Source organism: Fringilla coelebs, assembly GCF_963513975.1.
Source record: "Fringilla coelebs genome assembly, chromosome: 9".
NCBI lineage: Eukaryota > Metazoa > Chordata > Aves > Passeriformes > Fringillidae > Fringilla > Fringilla coelebs.
The window spans coordinates 13,435,229-13,456,165 of NC_140067.1; the positions used below are offsets into that span (position 1 = coordinate 13,435,229).

Consider the following 20,937-nt stretch of genomic DNA (forward strand, 5'->3'; position numbering starts at 1 on the left):
TTTGTAGCAAGATCCAAAATTGTTGAAGTTTCTTTAGTATTTATAGCTCCTACCCACTCTTTCCAAAGCAATTTGCTTTCTGTAGCATTTTCTTACTCATCCATAAAGTTGCAAGCAAAATAACAGGGAAGGGAAAACAAGCAAGAGCAAGAGTTTCTACAAGCCATATTTTAAAGTTACTGACCAACCTTACAACCATTTTATAGACTCTCCCTCAGTACAGATGGAGAGTGTCTGTTGAGGCAGCTGTGCAGGCTGCTCCCTGGAAGCCCAAGTGCCAGCTCTCCTTGGCAAGGAACGTCAAGGAACTTCTATACTGGTTGTTTAAATACCTCTTCATAGTCATAGAAATTTTGTTGTCTGGTTAAAGCACTTCATGCATGTCAGGGGCCCAAGAGCATCCACTATTTGCAGGGATATGGGGCTTCTCATTAAGCCATTGTATTTGAGAAGTTCACTGTGAAGAAGTGAAGCAAGGAATCTCCTCTAGCTAAACATGAGATTGAAGCCAGAATTACATGGGCAGGGTATTCTGCATTTTGTCCTGATCATTGTGTAAAGCACTACTTTCTTATCTGCTGTGGAGTTGCAGGTCTGTAGGAAGTCCCAGGGAAAGCTCTCCTCTCTCCTTTCATCAGAGCCTAGTGGTACCTTAAAAATATTATGTTTCTCTGCTCGTATTTCCTACCAGTCTGCAGTGAGCCATAGAAAAAGTGAAAATGCTATCTGATCTGGATAAAATAGTCACATTTTTCTCTCAGACCTGCTCCTCTTCTACTTACCCTGATCTTGCTCTTCTGGGAAGCTGACCTGAGACTGAGAACTTACTGAGTACATTTTGCCCATCTCATGTAATGAACAAGTAACTTTTCTGGATACCTGTGAAAATAGGTTTTTGTTTATACTCATAAAGAGTCATATTAATTTTCTCCATTCTTGGTTATTTCTAGTACAAAGATGGAGTGCACGAATTGCTCCTCACTGTCATCACCTGGGTGGGAATTGTCATCTCTCTTGTTTGCCTGGCCATCTGCATCTTCACATTCTGTTTTTTCCGTGGCCTGCAAAGTGATCGTAACACTATTCACAAGAACCTTTGTATCAACCTATTCATTGCTGAGTTCATTTTCCTAATAGGCATCGATAAGACAGAGTACAAGGTAAGTTTTCTCTCTGTGTACTGATCTTGTTCTCTGAAATGACTGTTTGAAATGGATTTGAATTAAAACATGACAACACTGACAAGTTTTTAGCACTCCAACACAGCAAGGCTGAAATAAAAGCTCAGCATGAAAATAAGATAGATATATTCACACATAGTATTTACATCCATCCCAAAATATGCTTTTTATTTTCAGTTGAGAAACACCAACTATTAACAAAGCAGGTGATTAGACTTCTGAAAGAGGAGATTGAATGTTGACTATTAGGAACATAAATTCATTTTCTATATATAGTCAAATGTCTTAACAGGTATTGACTACATTTTTATATATATTAGGACAAAGCCTTTTCTATCTGTATTCACATTTTTTACATTTCACATTCAAGCAGGTATTTTGGTAGTATTGGTAAAATTAATTCTGACATCATTCGTGTAGTTGAAACTAATAATCTAGCATAGTTTCATCCAGAATTTGGCCAGTGGGGAAAGAATTAAGAACATTTTCTGTTACAACAGTAGAAATTTCCATACTACAGCAGACAGAAATCATGGGACAGACACTTCATGATTTTAAATATGTAGTATCACATTATGCATAGAGAACCAACTGATCATGTCTAGGATTATCTAAACTGTAAGTCCTCAAACCATATCAGTTTCAAAATTAAAAAGTTGTTTATAAAATTAAGAAGTCCACTCTGAAATCGATGGCTGGGAGATGAGGGTGCAATTTCCTTGTCTTCATTCATACTGTTCAGCTAATTCACTTTCAGTAGCTACTGAGCACATATTAGTGTTTTCAAATGTTGAGTATGTTTTGATGTAGGGAAGATGCTCCTGAATTTGTGAAATGTTTCAAATAAAACTATCTGCAGTTCTATTGCACACTGTTCAGTTGGAGAGGTAATGATGTGAAGGTTTTGTGGTTTACATTTCCATCTCTCTCTTTCTTTGCAGATTGCATGTCCAGTTTTTGCAGGTCTCTTACACTTTTTCTTCCTGGCAGCCTTTGCCTGGATGTGTCTAGAAGGAGTGCAGCTTTATCTAATGTTAGTAGAAGTATTTGAAAGTGAATATTCTAGAAAGAAGTACTATTATGTTGCTGGCTACCTCTTCCCTGCTACAGTAGTTGGTGTCTCAGCAGCTATTGACTATAAGAGCTACGGAACAGAGAAAGCGTAAGTAATTGCAAGTGACCTGAGTGTTTTTCAAGTGAATAATTTTTTAAAGCCTATTAGCTGTCAGAGGGTCCCTGACAGACTAAAATACCATCTGAAAGCTTTATTGGTAAGAGAATGGCAATGCTGTGCACAAATTACAATCAAGTCTTTTGTAATTCTCTAGGTTCAGGGGATTTGTACTCCAGAGAGACCAATTCTAAATTATGGTCTTTCTTTTAACACAAAAGATTGACCTGAAACAAATTGAAAAAGTAAATAACTTTTTGTACTCAGATGTATATTAAGCAAAATTTCTCAACTTAAAGTATCTGACAAGCCTAACCACCCAGTTTTAAGCTAATGCTTCATTAGATCTCTTTGTTCAGCTGTCCCTCTAGCTAGCTCTCATCCCGAAGTATGACAGTACAATATTCCAACCTGTGTGTTTTATTTTGATAATATTTCATCAGGCAAGTAGAGTGGGATTAAAATTAGCCACTGCCTTTTATTTACAAAATCACAGATGTATATAGGAAGTGACAGAAGGTAGACAGGAAACATTTCTGAGGATTTGAGTTGCTGGAGGCATGAATTTGCCTTTCAGTAGTGTTTATTTTGTCCTTTGATGAAATTAGTTACAGAAGGGGAAGATATTGTTGACTACAAGAAAGCTGCTTGATGTTGCTACTGATGAAAGACAAATAAGAGAATTCAGCAGGGAACTGGGCTGTAGGAAAAATGAATTGCTGAGTGCAGTTGGCCCTAATAGGTTTATACGTCATTTAGTCTGGTATCTTATGTATTCTTTCTCTACAGTTCAACTCCCAGATGGGGCATTTTATTTATGCCATATTATTATTCAGCAAAACATGGCATCTGAGCATTTTCTGTCTCATATTCCTCAGGCGTGAGCACTTAACATGGGATATAAAGTTAAAAGCAGGCTTTGAAGATCACATGAGGAGCCTGTGAGAATTATTTACTGATGTTAGTTTCATTAGTTCACGATAGCACCTGTCACCAAACCTTTTGACTGAAAGGAGAGCTTGCTTTGGTTTTGTTTCTCCTTATGTTAGTTATTCCTAATGATGTAGTTTGAGCTTCAGTCATGTTATACAGAGTTCATTAGAAGAGGTTCAGGTTAGGTGCTGTCCGTGGAATAAGTGGTACTGTGCAATCTTCATCATTGTTTACTGGCAAAGTGTTACCTTAAGAAGTATTTTTGCACTTTCCATTTATTGGACTGAGGTGCTAATGCAGCTTTTCACTTTTCATTCTCTTTCTTCCATAATAGTTGCTGGCTACACGTAGATAACTACTTTATCTGGAGTTTCATTGGACCAGTCACTTTTATTATTCTGGTAAGAAGTTTGGGGTTTTTTCCTTTCTTTTTAGGTTGCCTCACAGCAGATTAAAAAGATTTAAAATTTCATTCAATGCCATCCTTATTCACAAGACATTCCATAAAAATGCTTAGAAACTATTTTTAATGTGTCTAATGGTTATATAAACGTGTAGAAATCTTTAAAGAGTACTGACCAAATGATTAATTGTCAAAGCTGTGGTGGCACTTCAGCATGGCCATTTTTTCCTAATGGCGTGGATTCTGAAGGTCGTATTGACATGTGTTGTCACATGAAAGATCAATGAAGTACTAAACACAGGGTTTTTTTAAATAGGAACCATTATTATTGCTTTCAATTGAGTCACTACTGTGCACATTCTAGACTTTAACTGCTAATTATCCAACATAATTATCTCAAAAGGGTATTCTAATGCATTGGATAATTAAATAAATTTTTTGTTCCATTACACTTACACAGTATTTGCCTGTGTATTTGCATATGCACATTTTTCCATGATGCCTACTCCTGTGTGTATTTGTTACACGTAGTGCCTGTCAGACACAGAAGTTCCTCAGTTTTAGTACAAACAATGGGCTGCTATGTAAGCAGTAGAAAGCCTGTGCACACTCATTGCTGAAGTCACTGTGTGCCTGCACCCATCTGTGCACCCATGGCTGGGTGCCCCAGTGTCCCTTAGCACAGAGTGCTGCACTCAGACATCAGTTCCCAATTCTCTGAGCCCTCCCAGGTAAAAAGCCTGTGCCAACCCAGGGAGAGAACTTCTCCCATTTATTTCAGACTAACAATGCCAACACTACACAGTGCAGGAATTTGTGAGCACAGTGAGTGCATGATGTGCATTTTGGCCCACCTTGGTTTTCTCTGCTAGCTCTGTATCTTTAAAACCTGGCTTTACCTGGGAATGCTGTAGAAGGCTGGCTGGGGACACAGCCTATGTACGTAGAGGCCTTTTCTCATAATTGCTGATAGTTTGGAGGGATGAATTAATTTGTGTTCATGTGTTTCGAAATCTTTAAATAGTTGCATGTCTTTCTGCCCTTTCACAGCAGTAGAGTTGTGAAATGTTAGCAGAATTTGAGTTCACTTCAATTTCCAAATTCAGGAATTATATTTTTCCATATTCAGAAATTTTATTTTTTCAGTATGAAGCACATGCATCAGGCATAATTTCGAAATTTCTTTGACTTTTATAGATCTGTGTGCCAGACATAATATTTCAGCATATTTTGCACTTACAGTACAAACTGATACTTTGATTATGGAAATTTCTACTTAAAAATGTGCCTGGCCAATGTTTTGGTTTGCATTTACTCTGTTTATATCAAAAACTTTTTGAATCCTTGAGCGATCACTTAAGCAAAGATAGTTGTGCAATGTAGAGGTTGTTAGAGTTCATTGGCATATTTTCAAAGACATGGGCGTAGATGCCAAAATGTGTGTGTGTATGACTTGAATTAGAAAAATTACAGTGTTTGTAAGATTTAAGTGTAGACCAGAATAATTGTACAGAGTTTATTCTAACTACATTCAAATTAAATCATATCTCAGAATGATGGGGATTTTTTTTTTAATTAAACCTACAATTGCAATTGAAAGTCTTAGAAAGATAAACTTAGTATGTTCAATATGATAGACAGTATTTTTCAGCATGAAGTTGTTTCTTGCAGTTGTAATTATTCTGGAAATTGTTCTGATTTTCATGCTACAATAGTTAAGTCACATCGACTCTGGTCGTGTGGTGATAATTTTGCTTTTTGTTTGTGGCTCCTTCCTTATTTTATTGTTACTGGGGGTATTTTGCCAAGTCACCTATATTTCTCTCCCTTCCTTTAAAATAACATTTCACATAGGAAGCCTTGGGCTTTGCTGATGGCTTTTTCACTCCCTCATAACCAGGTCAGAGTGAGAATAGAGGTGAAGGACATTTAATCATATTGACCATGTACAGACATAGTTCACTGTTATTTACTGGCCGTGACATTATTATCCTCCAGCAAATCATTTAGACTGAGACGCAAAAGGCTTTTGGGAGCAGTATTCCCAACTTGAAAAATATGAAACAGCAGGTAGCAATCACAGCACAGTTCCTAGGAGTAATTCTTCTCTAGCAATTGCTTTGCCCTCTAATCGTCCCAGCTGAGAAAGCAAGAGAAACCAGAGGAAGAAGTGTGAGAAGTGTAGTGGCTGAAAAATAATATGTCATGTGCACTGTAACCAAAGAGCTATATCTGTAGTGTAGCTTACTTAGTGTCAGTAGCATGTGAGAATGTTGCCTTGGTAAGCTTTTTAACATGGTGCTCAAATCACTTCTGTTGTTTCTCAGTTTAATAGTTCTGCACATGAACTCTTTTTTAACAGTTTCGTCCTCTCTTCCAACTTACATTTTTTTCTCTGAATTTATAAGCATTTGTACTTGTGTCAGTGCACATTTTTGCACAAAACGAGAATGGGAAGTATGAGGGGGAAACATGAAGCTCCTCAGTACATCTTCTGAGGAACTTTTAACTTCACTATTTCTGTAGCCTGTCATGCCTTTGGGCACCAGGGTTATTATATCTATGAGAAAAGAGCATGTAAGTAATGAGCGGTGGGAAACCATTAGTATGCCTGAAATGGTTTAATGAAAGCTTGGATCATGATACGTCAGGAGCTGTTCTTATCATTTGGACAGCTCCATCTGCATCTTTAATAATTAATTCAGTTCAGTAAGAGTTCAGTGTGCACACTCATTTAGAAACCTTCAGAGAGCACCTCTCTTGCTGCCAGTCCCAGGGAGAAATAGGCTTCTGCATGGCTAAGAGCAAAGATCTGGAGATACAAGAGCAGTTTTAGAGCTGCATTTGCCAGGTAACAAAAGCTCCGGGGAGTTCAAAAAGGGTCAGAACATGTGCAGTTCAGCTAGGTTACTTCAGAGTGGTGTTTCTGTTCTTCTGTCTTATCGTATCCATGTCAGCACTGCAGGCTGTGTGGAATGAATTCTAAGCTGCTAAGCTCAGGGCGGACGTGATTCCATTGAGCAGGTTCATGGCTATAAAACAAACAGTGCACTTCTCTAATCTGTGGTCAGAAGAGCCTGAGCACTTTGACTGCTGTGTAGATCTGTGTTCATTCACGTCCAAGGAACCAGTGGCGTTGGTTTAATTTAGCCAGAGCTGTTGCAGTTTGCTTCTCCCAGCTTGCAGGCAGAGCCCATGTATCACTCCACCAAGGGTTGTCTAAGCAAAGATTACTAAGATGCCCCATTTCATTAACAAGGAATGTGTTAAATGTTCTCACCCAGGCTGAGGTATTGCTTACCTGAGTCAGTGGATGGACAGATGTACACATAACTTAGCTCCACAAGTGAAAATGGACTGGATTTGTAAACTTATTTTTTATAAATAATATGTGTTTATCTTTCTGTAGTAGACACTTGATAAATGGTATTTATCTATTAGTCACAGGGGAAATTTACCATAGTTTTTGCAAAATCTAACTTTATTTTGCTACTAATTAATTGTACCTGAAGCTAATTTCAGTTGATTATTCTTCTGTGCAGGTTAGCACACCCACTTTTTAAAAAAGTTGTATGAGTTGGACACACTCCCTGTCTCAAAATTACATAGGTTTCAGGGGCTAGAAAGTCACATATTCTACTTATACTTTCTTTCACGTCCAGTTCTTTCTGATTTCCACATGAGAAATGGCCATGTGTGTGTTGCCTGTGGAAGAAGCATGATCTTCCAGGGTGCTGCATTTGATTATTACCATAAAAATTCTTCTTATTTTCTATTTTAAAGTAGTAAGTTGTTATTTTTAAATATATATCAATTGTCTTTCACTTTGTTCTATCCAATTACACTTGTATTAAGAGATGACAAGGGACTACTATATTAGAAGATACTATAATTTTTATTTCTTTTTTACTTTACACAAAATTCTAAAATCAGGGTATAGATCAAGCTCATTCTTTATCCAGTATTCCGTCTCTCCCAGCAGACAGTAAGTTTTAGAAACTAGATCAGAATCAAGTATAAACATAAATTACATACTAAAAATTCAAATTTTTGCTTGCAATTACCAGCTAATGTTTTAAAAGATCTCATATTATAGCTCCACCTTCTGTAGCTGTGTGTTCTTTCATTTTTTGGTATCACAGCAGAGTCTTCAAATCCAAACCTAATGCCTGACCAGACTTTTAATTTCTTATTTTTAGCTTTCAAAAGAATGTTGGTCTGATTTGCAGACACGCAGCATAAAAAAGATTTTTCAGACATGATCAAGGGTATAATTTTAGGACTGTTTGAGATGTGTACATTGTGCATCTGTGTGTGTGTTTGAAGAGTATATTTATATTTTTTATTAGCATTAAAGAAGAAGGGTACTGTTCAGCTGCAGATTTTGGCTCATCTGGGATGGATGCAGCTCTGCTGTCAGGATGAGGTCCAGCCAGTTCCTGACCATTTATTTATGTTACATGAAGTTATGAGAACACCACTATTGTCAGAGGACTATTTTTTCCCATAGAAGATTGCTCTCAAAAGTCTCTCTTGCCGTTCATGTGGGCCTTTGTGTGACCTCAGAGTACTGCATGCTTGTGGTGAACATTTTCTTAAAGAAAGGTGTCCTGCTCAGACCATCTGTCAAGCTTGGAAAGCATCTACAAATTCATTTGCCTAGATCAGTAACAGTTGAGTCCTCACAGAAGCAATTCAGGTTGAAAGGAGCTCCAGGAGATCTCTGGTCAAGACTTCTTCTGAAAATAGCCTCATCTCGGGGCCAGACCATGTTGCTCAGAGCTGGAAAAGCTTTGCTTGTACAAATGAATACAAAAGTCCTAATTGTGTTTTCTTCTCCCTCCCTACATATTTCTCACCAAGAAAATTAATTCAGCTATTCCTTACAAAAGCAATTATTTTCCAGCAAGTTCCCTCTCCTCACTGCTTAGTGTCTTTCATGAGAAAAAAGAAAAAAAAGAAAAAAAGGCAAGATGCCCAAAAGTCTTTAACTTGTGAGTTCCTCCAAAACAATCAATTTCTAGATGAAAAACAATTAGGGAGCCAAAAGCAAATCTATAGAAAGGTTTGGTTACAGTATCTGCAAGCAAGCAAAATAGGGTTTTTATAATGATAAAATGTGTAACAGAGATGCCAGCATGTTTGAACAAGTGGCAAACCATGGTCTTTTGACTGCTGAAACTGAAAACTATGCAACATTTCACAGTGATGGAGAAACAAGTATCATATGTTCAGTTGTCATAGTTACTTTGTCTTCAAAGTACAGTATTTTTCCTTTTTTTCTTGGAAGGCCTTTTTGAGCTGCTGTGCTATGGCATTATTATTTCAGTGGGCTTGTTTTGTGGGTCTGTACATAAATTACAATTAAAATGTCACTTAAGAAACTGTTTTGTGCAGTTTCTCCCTGGTGTAGTAAGAGGTAGCCAGACAGAGCTGAGTACCTATATAAAATCTCTTTAATACAATGGAGCTTGGCTCAAGCTCTGGGGTAAGGCCATGTCTGCCCAGGTCACCAAAGGAACCTCAGTGTGTGAACTCAAGTTTTTATTTGTCATGTGGCAAACCAGCACTACAGTTGTACAAGGGATCAGAGCATAAAACCCTCTTGTTTCATAAGGCAGTCATTTATGGGCTAAGCCATATCTATGAGTTTTTGATCCAAGAATGATGATGTCAGTACAATACAGGATACTCTAGGGTAGCTACTTAGGGAAGGATTAGCTTCCAGCTGTGCTGTAAATATTATTCTGAACTGGATCGTGCACTCCCAGATGCATAGGTTGCAGACAAAGTTGGTGTACGTGTTAGGATTGACACAGGGCGTGTGTCTTAGCTCTTAATCTGTTTGTTCTCACAAAAAGCAAATTGAGGTTGAGTTTTTCAGTCAGGCTGAAGAGGTTTGTGTTATGTCAGCTACCAAGCTGCGCAAGAAACTTTTTAAAATAGAGAAAAATGAAATCTGTGTGCAAAGACATGGAACTGAAGGTCAGGTCTGTTGCAGAGCCCTGGTCCTGTCTGGTGCAAAGGCCAGGGAAAGAAACAATTTGTTTTCTCATCCAATGAAGTTACACTTACAGTGGAAACCTAGATAAGAGGAAGAGATCACAGTGATGGAATGAAATTTCCTATAAGAATCATAAAAGATAATCACCAAGATCATGAATTATTGACACTTCTGTTACATTGGAAATATGCAATGGAAATATGCATAACCTACACCATGTACGTACAACAGCCTAGAGATTAAGTATTTTCAGCCAGTTCTTGAAACACAAACAGAAATCAATCATAAAAGTTTATTTTTTGTTATTTGTATCGTAAACACCTGTTTCTATTAATCTCAACGTACAATTGTAAAAATGTTGTACTTTGCACGACAAGATCAAAAGTTGCCACACACTTTTCTGGTGTTGAGAACTGCATTATGGTTCATGCTGTCCATCCTGATTTTGAGACAGCAGCAGGAGCAATAATATGATTGCCCGTAGCAGTAGGAATTATTTCTGTAATATGTGGTCTTATTAACAGACTTTGATCAGAGCCTTCAAAATACTCATCTCTTCAAGATTAAGACCAGCTCTTTATTAGGATTTCAGTGACATTTCTGACCATTGAGGCACAGCTGCAGGAACACATCTAGCATGAACTGATATCCCCAGTGTTACAAAAATAATGAAGATTTTGAAACTGTCTCAAACCAAAGGCTTCCCAAATTGAGAGCCTGGGTATAATCATGCTCCATCAGTAACCAGTTGCAGATATATATATATGGGAGATTATAAGGACGGGGTTCTCTATCTAATGTATGTGCTATAAGGATGTCCAAACATATTCCTCCATCTTCTCTTAGCTTTTGGTCCAGCCCTTTGTGTGCACCATTGTAGTAGTAGACAAGGATGTGTGTCTTCTTGCTGAAAGGACGTGGCTCTTACTGGTTTCAAAGATACAATTTTGTCCAACTTTTCTGTGTGATATTGGACAGCACAAACTAATTACTGAAATTAATTGGATACCATTTTTTAGCCTGTGTTCTGCAGGCATCCTCGTATTTGGCTTGTCTGTGCTTTTCACAGGCTTTGAAATCGATAGGAGAAAGGCGCCCAGTAACTTTGATATCTGTGATTCTGTTTCACAATAAGAGAATGATAAAAAATTTCCTTCAGTATCTTCCCTGGTGTTACCTGTATGAATGACACAACAAGAATAAGATGCCACGGTCCTTCAAGTGCACACACAGTCTCGCTTCGACAGAATCCAGACTACAAAGGGAAAGAGGGCAGCAGGAGGGTGCACCACCAGCATATGTCTATGGCACTGTTAAGCTTGATGCATTTGCTACATCTTTGTGTTTCTTTTTCTTCTTTTCCTCTCTTCTTCTTTTTTTCCAGTTACATTTAAGGTCTTTTCAAGGCCCCAGTAGGATTGTGAGAACAAAAAGGAATTAAAAAAAAAAAATAAAGGAGAAACCAGCAAAGGTGAAAAATATTTCAAACTCAGGATGGGGTGATAAAAAGACAACTAGTATAGCCCAGTAAAGCAGTGACCATTGTCTTCAGAGAGTGGTATGGGGAACAGGGCCAGGGGTGACAGGTAAAGGTGAGCAGGTGATGAGCAAAACATGCTTGAGGACGGAGCTAAACTGACAATGGCAAGTGCTGGACATTAGTTAAATACAGTAGTTTATGATGATGTGGTGCATTTTGAAATTAAGTGAAACCAGGACTTCTAATATTTTTACCCTCTCATTCTTATTTGCAATCATGGTTTGCAGATCATCTGATATTGTTACCAATTTTCACTACGTACTTGGAAATAAACTACAGGGTTTTTGTTTAGCCTGTAACATCATCATTATTCAACCTATTACTTGAAGTAGTTTAATTTCATTCTTATCTGTTTTGACAGCTGAATCTTATCTTCCTGGTGATCACATTGTGCAAAATGGTGAAGCACTCAAACACTTTGAAACCAGACTCTAGCAGGTTGGAAAACATTAAGTAAGTGCTTTGTGTTCAAGTATGAGAACTATGATTATTTTCTGATTGCTGAACTGATTGAAAGCTACTCTCCATTAGGAGCACATGCCATTGTCTCCCAGCAACTGCAGATGTCAATTAGAAGCAAACAGAGCCAATCCTGCTTTCGTCACATTGTTGCTGTAATGTCACAAACGCCGGTCAAAATTAGATAATTTCAGCCTGGAACTAGTGCCAAGAAACTGTTTCACAGAAATGCCACAGCACTGTACTAATTTCATTTGCATTTAAAATGCAGTTCAAAAATGATGTTCCTGTTTGCATGGCTGATATGATTATATTAAGTTTGTTTTGTTAAATGACTTTTTGATTTAGGGATTCTGAGCAGTTTCTACTCGTAATCTTGTTCTCCCAAGAGAATTGACTCTATTATTATTATTGTTAACTTGAAGATTATCTGTTGTTTTCATGCTAATTTAACAAATGTTTACTTTATCATGGTGTTCTACTGTAGTGTCCCTTTTGCAGAGTAATATAAGTTTTTGATAACTAACAAGGCTTTGGCAGTTTTCACTTCTTTAGATAGCTTTTTACTGTATTCTGTTCAGCCTTACGTTGTATTCAAGGTTTTTGTTACCAACACTGAAGGGATGGTGCCACTTTCTAACACTGAGGGTTGGATGTGAAAGGGTCTTACAGATCTGCTTTGAACGTTGGAAATGGCAAAGGGAGACTTTCAGTAAGGATAACATTTTGAACTAGATGTTCTAGATAGGTCAGTATCAGCTTCATTGCATGTTGCATGATGAGAGAGAGAGCTAATCTTTAGCATCTCTCTCTTTTCTTCCTTTTCCTCTTTCTGTCTTCTCATCCACACCAGTAATTACCGTGTTTGTGATGGCTACTATAATACGGACTTACCTGGGTAAGATAGAACCCTACATTAACAAACTTCTAGCATGATTTTTAACTTTACAAACTCGGTCATATTGTGGATTTCCCTTAATTTTAATTAACTATTTTTGAGATACCTGATTTGCTAAAGACTTTTAAACTATTACATGCCTTTATACTTTTAAATTGCTTGCCTCTGCATTTTGAATTTCCTAATTTTGACTAATTTTTATAGACAATTAAAAATGCTCTTATTAATTTCTGTTTAAATTCTGTCTAATAATTTTGTTTCTCTTTTCTGCTTATAATGCTTTCTAGCTATGAAGATAATAAGCCATTTATCAAGTAAGATCATTAGTTAGATGTGGAATTCACTGACTAAATTCCCTTTCCCTTTCATTCTGTGCTGTTTGCTACAATTCCTTTTCCTTAACCTATTCATGATGGAATCTTTTTTAGATTGTTCTGTAAAGCAATATCCATATTTTTGTCGCATTTCAGCAGGGTTTCTTCATGCGGAAGTTACATCCTCTAGCTTCAGTTTAGCTGAGTTTATCGAAGCATTAATGATTTGGGCTCTAGGCTTTTAATCTGCTGTTTAACCTTTGTGCATTTGTGTAACATTATTTGGTGTCATATGGCAGCACCACTGTTTAAAATCTATGGTGTGATTAGTGGCTAAGCCAGATTTATCAATCTCTTCTCTAAAAGCAGATAAAGCAATGGAGTAGCTGAGGCTTGTGCTATACTTCTGCATTTCAAAATAGTTTTCACATCCTATGCTGTTCTTGAGAAAGACAAAGGTTATATCTATTCTCGCTGTTTTCATTGGAGTCTAAGAGTACTGAATGGAATTGTTCTTTCTTGAATAGACAAAAGGTTAAACCCAAGGAATTTTTACATTTGAATGTGAAACTAGTAAAAGTCAACTGCAGGAACTGAAATGTTAATATTGGATTTGGCGAAGTACATTCTCGTAAGTAATGTTACTAAAATTAATTTTCTTTTACAGATCCTGGGTCCTGGGTGCATTTGCTCTCCTGTGTCTCCTTGGCCTAACATGGTCATTTGGTCTGCTGTTTATAAATGAGGGCACCGTTGTGATGACATATCTCTTCACAGTATTTAATGCTTTCCAAGGAATGTTTATTTTCATCTTTCACTGTGCCCTTCAAAAGAAAGTAAGTTACCAAAACCACAGATGAACGTTCCCTAACTCCTTAGAGATGCCACACATAATTCTTAAGAAAAGAGAGATAAAATTAACAATTTGAAGAAGGGGAATATTTTGAAGTAGTTTGAGGAGGGGACTAGGATTCCAATGCAGTCCTTCCTGTATGTGCTAGTGGGAGTCATGTAACTGCTCTGTGACCCAGACAGGTTTGACATGGATGCAGCATTTCCAACCTGGGCTTGAGAAGTTTGAAGGTTTTGTGAAGAAAATGTAAAAGTTTAACACTGCTGTGTGGTACATATTAGCCTGGACTTACAGCCAAAAACCTTTTATGTCCACATGAAACGATCCTGCCTTTGCTGCAGTGCTACAAACAGAGGATCAGTTATGATATCAGCTCATATCAGCCTGGAAATGCTCTCCTTTTCTTAGATCAAGGCAGAGCACCTTTCCTGAGATCCCATTAAGCTGAGATCACATAAAGCTGTGGGTGATAGGCAGGGATTGTACTATGTGTGCTCATTCATTACAAAATTAAGTGGGATGTAAAACTTAATTTTATTATGAACTTTGACACACCTTAGAACAAAGCAGTCATTAATGCTAGACACCTGCTAACAGGAATAGTTTTCTGAAGATGGGAAAGATGCCAGCATTAATGCTTTTTTTCCCAAGTGTTTGCCTCCCCAGAAATCCCAATAGCATTGTGCTCTTCGTGGGAGCCTCTCTCACGAGTGGGATGAGCTAAATTAGTTCTGCTCCCTTTGACTGGATGAAAGCAGAAGGGTCCAAAAGGACCTGGAAGGAGAGAGAGACAAAGAGAGGCAGACAGAGAGAAAGCTTGAAGGGGAGAGAGGAGCAAGCAGGAGAGAAGGAAAGTGAAGGGCACGACTCTGTGGGACCCCTTCTCTTCCCCAGAGGGTGGAGATTGCTTCCAAGGATGCCTTAGAGGTGTTTAAATGAAGAGTGCATAAAATATGCTGAAAACCTTTGTTAGAAGGCAGGCCAAAAGAAAGTAATGAGAGTTGAGAGGGAGGGTGAACATCAAAAAATCCCACCCAAACAAACCTAACATGAAATGCAGTATGTCCTGCATTTGGAAATATCCAATTTGCAATATTTAGGTTCTAAATATTTCTACCAGTTTTAGGCTGAAGACCTAGCAATTATTAACTCCCATTATAATTAGCTCACCAGAGACATAATTAACTGATATTTACAAGATGGCTTGAGACCACTGGATAAAGTGTTGTTTAAATACAAAAATCCTATGCTCATGTTCTCAACTGTACCAACTCTAACATTAGCAGCACTCTAAATTTGGCTTAGACGGTGGCATTCAGAGGTGTTTTAGGAAAAGATCTGGTAGACAGAATTTTACCCAGATGAGCATGACACTCCACTCCTTTGGAGAGAACAAAAGCACACTTAGCAGATTGAACCTGAGAGAAGAAGATAGGGAAGAAAATGCAAACATTTCCAAAATGCAAATAATTTCTAGGTTAGGGTTTCAAATAATGTTTCCCTTTTTACTATTTGTATTGGACTTGAAAATCAAAAACAGATTCCTTTTTTATTTCTTTTTACAGCTGTACATTGTTTTTATATAAAGTGGAGTCAGCAAAAAGCAATATTAAAATACCAGTCAAGTGTGAAAAAACATAACCTAGAGCAATAAGATTTATACCTGAAAGAATGTTAAAGCTGCCATTTAAGATTTTTAAGTGTCACTGCCTTTGACTGGATATTGTCCTGTGCTCTGTCTGCATAGCTAATGTAGTCTTTTTATTCTGTTATTACTACTTGGTCACTAAATTGAACAGAGAAATAGAATTGTGGAAGTGAAAACTATTATGTTTCCAGTTCTGACGAGATGATAGTGCTGTTGCTTCCATCAGTTTCCAACAAGCTATAATTTAGAAATAATGACAGTGGAATGTGCAGTCCTGACAGATAATGTACATTCACTGCAATACAGGCATTAGGCAAAACCAGCCCTGGAGGGTGGTATTTGGGTAAAAATACAGTTTTGATTGCTATTGTCTCTACTGTGTAGTGTCTTAGAGCATTTAATATCCATTAGTGTTCAGGAGTGTTTTTTCTTAGGTGTTATACCATCTAGTGATGATGTACATAGACCTATGTTTTCCAGGGTTAAAAATTATAATTCAAAGTTCTTTCGTTTCTGTTTTCATTTTTTTACATGTCTTTTGTGCTGATACAGATAGGGGTTGACTTAAAATATGTACCATATACTTTTATAAAAAGCTGAAAAAGCCTAGCTTGAAGTTAAAGTGCAAATTATTAAACTTTTCTTCATCCTTGTGATTTAGAGAAACAGCACAGTAGTATTCTGTGACTAAAACTCCTGTAGCAAACAGCACATTACTTATGTAAATCCACACTATTAATTTTTTGCATTTTTTCCTCTCCCCTTTTTGCATGCACATAACTTTCTGTCTTATAGATTCATAGGTCAGGCAGAATGTCCAGATTAGCTGAAATCCTTCTTTTCACAGAAACTCATGGGTCTCATTGATGTAGAAGAGGCACTTAAATTCCCATGTAATCTGGCAGAAGATTTATGAGTTTAGATTTACACATCTATACCAATTCTATCCACTGTGTCCTTTCACTGGTGCAGTCTTGCTGCCAAGATATGCACACACTCTTCTGTTATCTGAAAATAAAAGTCAGTGAAGCAGTCATGGAACATAAGAGAATTAACTGCTCTGTAAAGTGATCCTGATTGCTTTTATGGCAATTGTTATCACACATAACAAAACTAAAGTTTCCAGTAGGTCTTTGGAAACAGAAGGTGAATAAATGTAGCCCAAATACTGAAGTCATTAGTTTTGCTGCTGTCAGGGAAAAAAATAAAAACATGAACATGGATATATTCAAATTTCTAGATTCAGCAAAGACAGGAATTAGATTTTTATGTTTTGGTCTTAAAAGTGAAAGGTGCTTCATTCCCAGCCTTTATGATTCAAAAGGTGACTCTGGAAGACTGGCAAGTGGCTCCACCAGCATAGCTGGGGCTGTCCCTGGAGTGGGGCAGTGGCGTTTGTGAGCTCTGTTCAGGGCCAGGGCAGGTGTGGCCATCTGAAGTTGCTGCTGGATGAGTTACACAAAGTAAGAAAATTCCTTTACAGGCATTGGAAATTTTGCACTCTTTATTGGAAATCATTGCATAAGGGGTAGTACTGAGCAGTGCCCAAGCCCTTCTTGCCTGCTAGGATGGGAAGACAGGCTTGCTGTGCTTTCTGCACCAAAAGCTCTCATAAAAACTATTATTCTCAGCCAGCATTCAATTCAGGTAAACTTAACTATATTAATCTACAATATGAAAATTGAATAAAAACAATTCTCTAAGTCAGTAATGATTATTCAGGGACATCTCTAAGGAGTGTGTGTATACCTTGGAAATAATTGGTTCAAAACTCCTGGGTAGCTGCTAATACTGCCACTAAGTAGAGAGAAATATGTGGGTTTGCTAACAGCCAGCAATTCAACAGACAAGAATTATCTATTTGCTTGAAAAGTGAGTAGTTTCAATGCAAGGTTCATGTGTTTTTGCCAGCAGCTATTTAAAACTATTTCCTGTGCTAAGCAATTTTTTTTTCCCCCCACAGGTACGTAAGGAATACGGGAAATGCTTCCGACATTCCTACTGCTGTGGAGGGCTTCCAACTGAGAGTCCCCACAGCTCAGTGAAGGCATCAACCACCAGAACCAGTGCTCGCTATTCCTCTGGCACTCAGGTAACAAAGATTTTGACAGCATCTTTTAATTACCTTGTTTATGAAAAGCCCACGGAGATGCCTTCCGATCAGAAAGACTAATTGTCTTCTCATTATTGTAATTTAGATGGTAAATACAGACTTCTGCATTGTGGGATTATTTCTTTTTAAACAGTTATTTTGGTGTAATACAAATATGTTATTTTTTTCTTGTAATTAGGGACTGATTTATAGGGAGGTTTATACCATCATGTTTCATTGAAATAAAGTTTAATAAATTAGAGTTTTAATAATAAAATAAGGGATTTTCATGATGTGCTAGAAAAATGGTTTACTTTGGGCTAAAATAAATACAAATATTCTACATAATAGCACATGAGTAGGAAAAAATCTTTTTGTAATCTACTGTGGTTTTGTCTCACTGCTTTGTGCTAACAGAGTCGGATAAGGAGGATGTGGAATGACACTGTGAGAAAACAATCGGAATCGTCTTTTATCTCAGGTGACATCAACAGCACTTCAACACTTAATCAAGGTCAGTCACTGGGAACATTTCAGTTTTAGAATCCATAAATTTATTACAGATTTTATATCACTTAACACAGAAGAATTGAAAATAATGTTAAAAAAAATCTGGAACAATCGTTCTCTAAAAGCAGATTTTTAAAGTTATCCACCAGCACTTTTGAAAACCATGTTCCCTTAACTGGCCCCTGCTATAGAAGTTGAATTCTTCAATTCATGGGAATGTATTTAAATTAGTTTCATCAATAATTTAGCTTAAAAGCAAGATCATAATTTTAAATCTTTCCTAACCTTTATAGGTTAAATCTGAAATAGAAATATGAGTGCAGTAACATTTTAATGCATATTTGACTGATTTTTAGGTGCAGAAATTTTCCCAGTGAAATCTAATTGATATCATTTCTATGCAAAAGATGTCTGTAAAGCATTTATCTTTTCTATTTCAAAGAGCATCATATCTGTAACATGGGATAGAATCCAGATTTGCAGGCACAGAGAAGTCAAAACTTCTCATCTCAGACAGACTTTGAAATATGCAACTTCATTTTCATGGCCACACAGAAGACGAGGGTATTTGCCAAGACAGATTGTCCCTGCCTTTGTCCCCTCCCTCTTGTGTTTTGGAGGCAGTTTCAGCCAGCAGTGGAGGGAGAACTGCTCTGTGCAAGCCGGGTTTGGAGCCTGTTCTTCCACCCTGTCCTTAAGGGAAGAGCAGGGAGCCCTGGTCACACTGCAACCAGTCCCTGCTCCACTCAGAAAGTTTCAACCAGAACATCCAAATTAAGGATTTGATAGCAGGAATGTGTATTTACATTCATTTTGGAAGTAAAAACTGTGGTGTTTGCAGAGCAAAAGGTATCAGAAAGCGTGATTCTACTTTTGCTGTTTGGTACATAGAAAGTGGGTGAGACCTGTGTGTCTCACTGCTCCTCCCACCCCCCTTATGAATCCTGCATGTTCTTTTGGAAAAAATCAAAATTAAGTAACTTCTCCTAGGTAGAAAATGTATATTTTTCGTGTCTCCTTCAGTGTCATACTAAAATTCCAAAAATACAAGCACATAAAATTTGGTAGTTACTCTAATTTGCTGTCTCTGGCTCCTGAGGTTTGCCCTAACTGTGCTGTACTGTTTGTTAATTTAGTGTTGAACAGAGGTCTCAGCAGCTTCTCCCTGTTTCAAGTTCCAGACTCAAGTCACTGGAGATGTTCTACCATTATTAGAAAAATTGTTATCAACTCTGTTCACTTATAATTTTGTCTCTATCTCAGTGATACATAAGTATTAGGGTAGTTTAATAATTAATGGCAAGTGGCATTTTTCCTTTAAAATAAAAATCAAGCTTTTAGTTAAGCTTTTTTTTTCTTGTGACAAAGAAATTTGGATTTTAAAAAATGATAACTATAAATTACACGTTATTAGTCTAAGATTAAATATAGTATGCAAAATTAAAAAAAAACCCAAGCAAACTATATTTCAGGTATTATTTCTAGTAAGAAGTACTTTACAATGGGAAAAAACTATGATAATATTTTTAGTTGATCACTAATACAAACTTTCAAATAAGATTAGCATAGTCAGGCCAAAATTCTCTGAGTGTTAGAAATTTTTTGCTCATTTTTAGCTGCTAAGTAGCTCTGGGAGTAGAAAAGCATTAATATTTGGAATATATATAATTACTTGACAAATAAAAATATTTATCCTATAAAAATAGAGCTGCTCTCTAATTGTCCTTGGGTCTGTAATACACTGATACTGATGTACTGCTTTGCGATGTAATAAAAAAGGAACTTGAATTTAATCTTATTGAAATGTTTAAATTAATTTTTAAATCACAGCACTTTTCTTGTAGTAGCTAGAAACCAGAGATTAATTGACTTTTTAATAATTTCTCAAAATATGCTGGTTTTTTATCTGATTATTCTGAGAGTGTTTAAATGGTGTTGTGTTAACATGTAAATTTGAGTTTACAAGAGTTTAAAGTCTGTTCGTGCAGTATTTTTCTCTGTCTTACGTTGTTTGTAAACTGATAGTTTAAAGAAATTTGTCATTCAAGGAATTCTTTTTTAAAACCTGGCAGATACGTTTGCAGCATGACTGTCCCAGGAGAAAATGTGAATGCTCTGATTTCTTAGAGCAAATATTTTGCTTTCCCCTCAGCATGCATACTTTTGCATATACTAAGATATGCTTCTTGCAATTTGTCATCCACTGTCTGTTTGAAAACAGCAATTCCCTTCCACTATCTGTGTGTTTTTAATAAAGTGAGTAACAGCTCTGATCCTGTCATGAGAGGTTTTTCAATGCCTTTCAGTTTGAGAAATTCAGTTCTGTCAATTCAGGACGGAAGCGATCATTTTTTAAGTCCTAATAGCTTTATGTAGTACCTTGATCTCTAAACATTTAATTGCTACTCTTGTGTAACAGTGGTTTTGTATACATTAGTAAATATCACTTTCACTAGATGTTTACTTTGGGGATTTGGACAGCACCTGTGAATTACTGGAATCTAATTCTATTTTCCTGCTCCCATTTCCAATGCATAGCTCAAATACATGCAGAAATTTTCAGCAGAGTTACATTTTAGAAATCCTACATGATTCATGATGACTAAAAATTACTCTTTATTGAAACTGTCAGTCTAAAATTAAGCAACTGACATTTTTTTTTCTGTTTCTTTTGCTTTAGGAATGACTGGCAATTACCTACTAACAAACCCTCTTCTTCGACCACACGGCACTAACAACCCCTATAACACATTGCTCGCAGAAACTGTTGTATGTAATGCCCCTTCAGCTCCTGTGTTTAACTCACCAGGTGTGCTTATACTTCCTGAATAAACTGCTTTTCTTGGCTCACTCCAAATTCCCTTTTTTCCCTAGATAGAAACTCAGGTTGCAATACCCCAGCCATACAGTCTGAATTTCTGAAATAAATTC

General features: G+C 37.0%; 1 protein-coding gene across 18 annotated transcripts in view; it reads left to right on the forward strand.

Moving 5' to 3' along the window:
- ADGRL2 (adhesion G protein-coupled receptor L2) overlaps positions 1-20,937 on the forward strand; it is a 384,884-nt gene that overhangs the window by 358,639 nt on the left and 5,308 nt on the right. For 13 of the 18 annotated variants that reach the window (XM_084211669.1, XM_084211665.1, XM_084211664.1 and 10 more), the window contains 7 exons: positions 951-1,160; positions 2,123-2,343; positions 3,620-3,686; positions 11,594-11,685; positions 13,571-13,739; positions 17,368-17,496; positions 17,914-18,010. In XM_084211669.1, the coding sequence (XP_084067795.1) occupies positions 951-1,160; positions 2,123-2,343; positions 3,620-3,686; positions 11,594-11,685; positions 13,571-13,739; positions 17,368-17,496; positions 17,914-18,010 (985 nt within the window). Of the gene's footprint in view, positions 1-950; positions 1,161-2,122; positions 2,344-3,619; positions 3,687-11,593; positions 11,686-13,570; positions 13,740-17,367; positions 17,497-17,913; positions 18,011-20,686; positions 20,816-20,937 lie in introns of all 18 variants that reach the window. The other 5 variants (XM_084211667.1, XM_084211666.1, XM_084211668.1 and 2 more) reach the window with 2 other exon arrangements.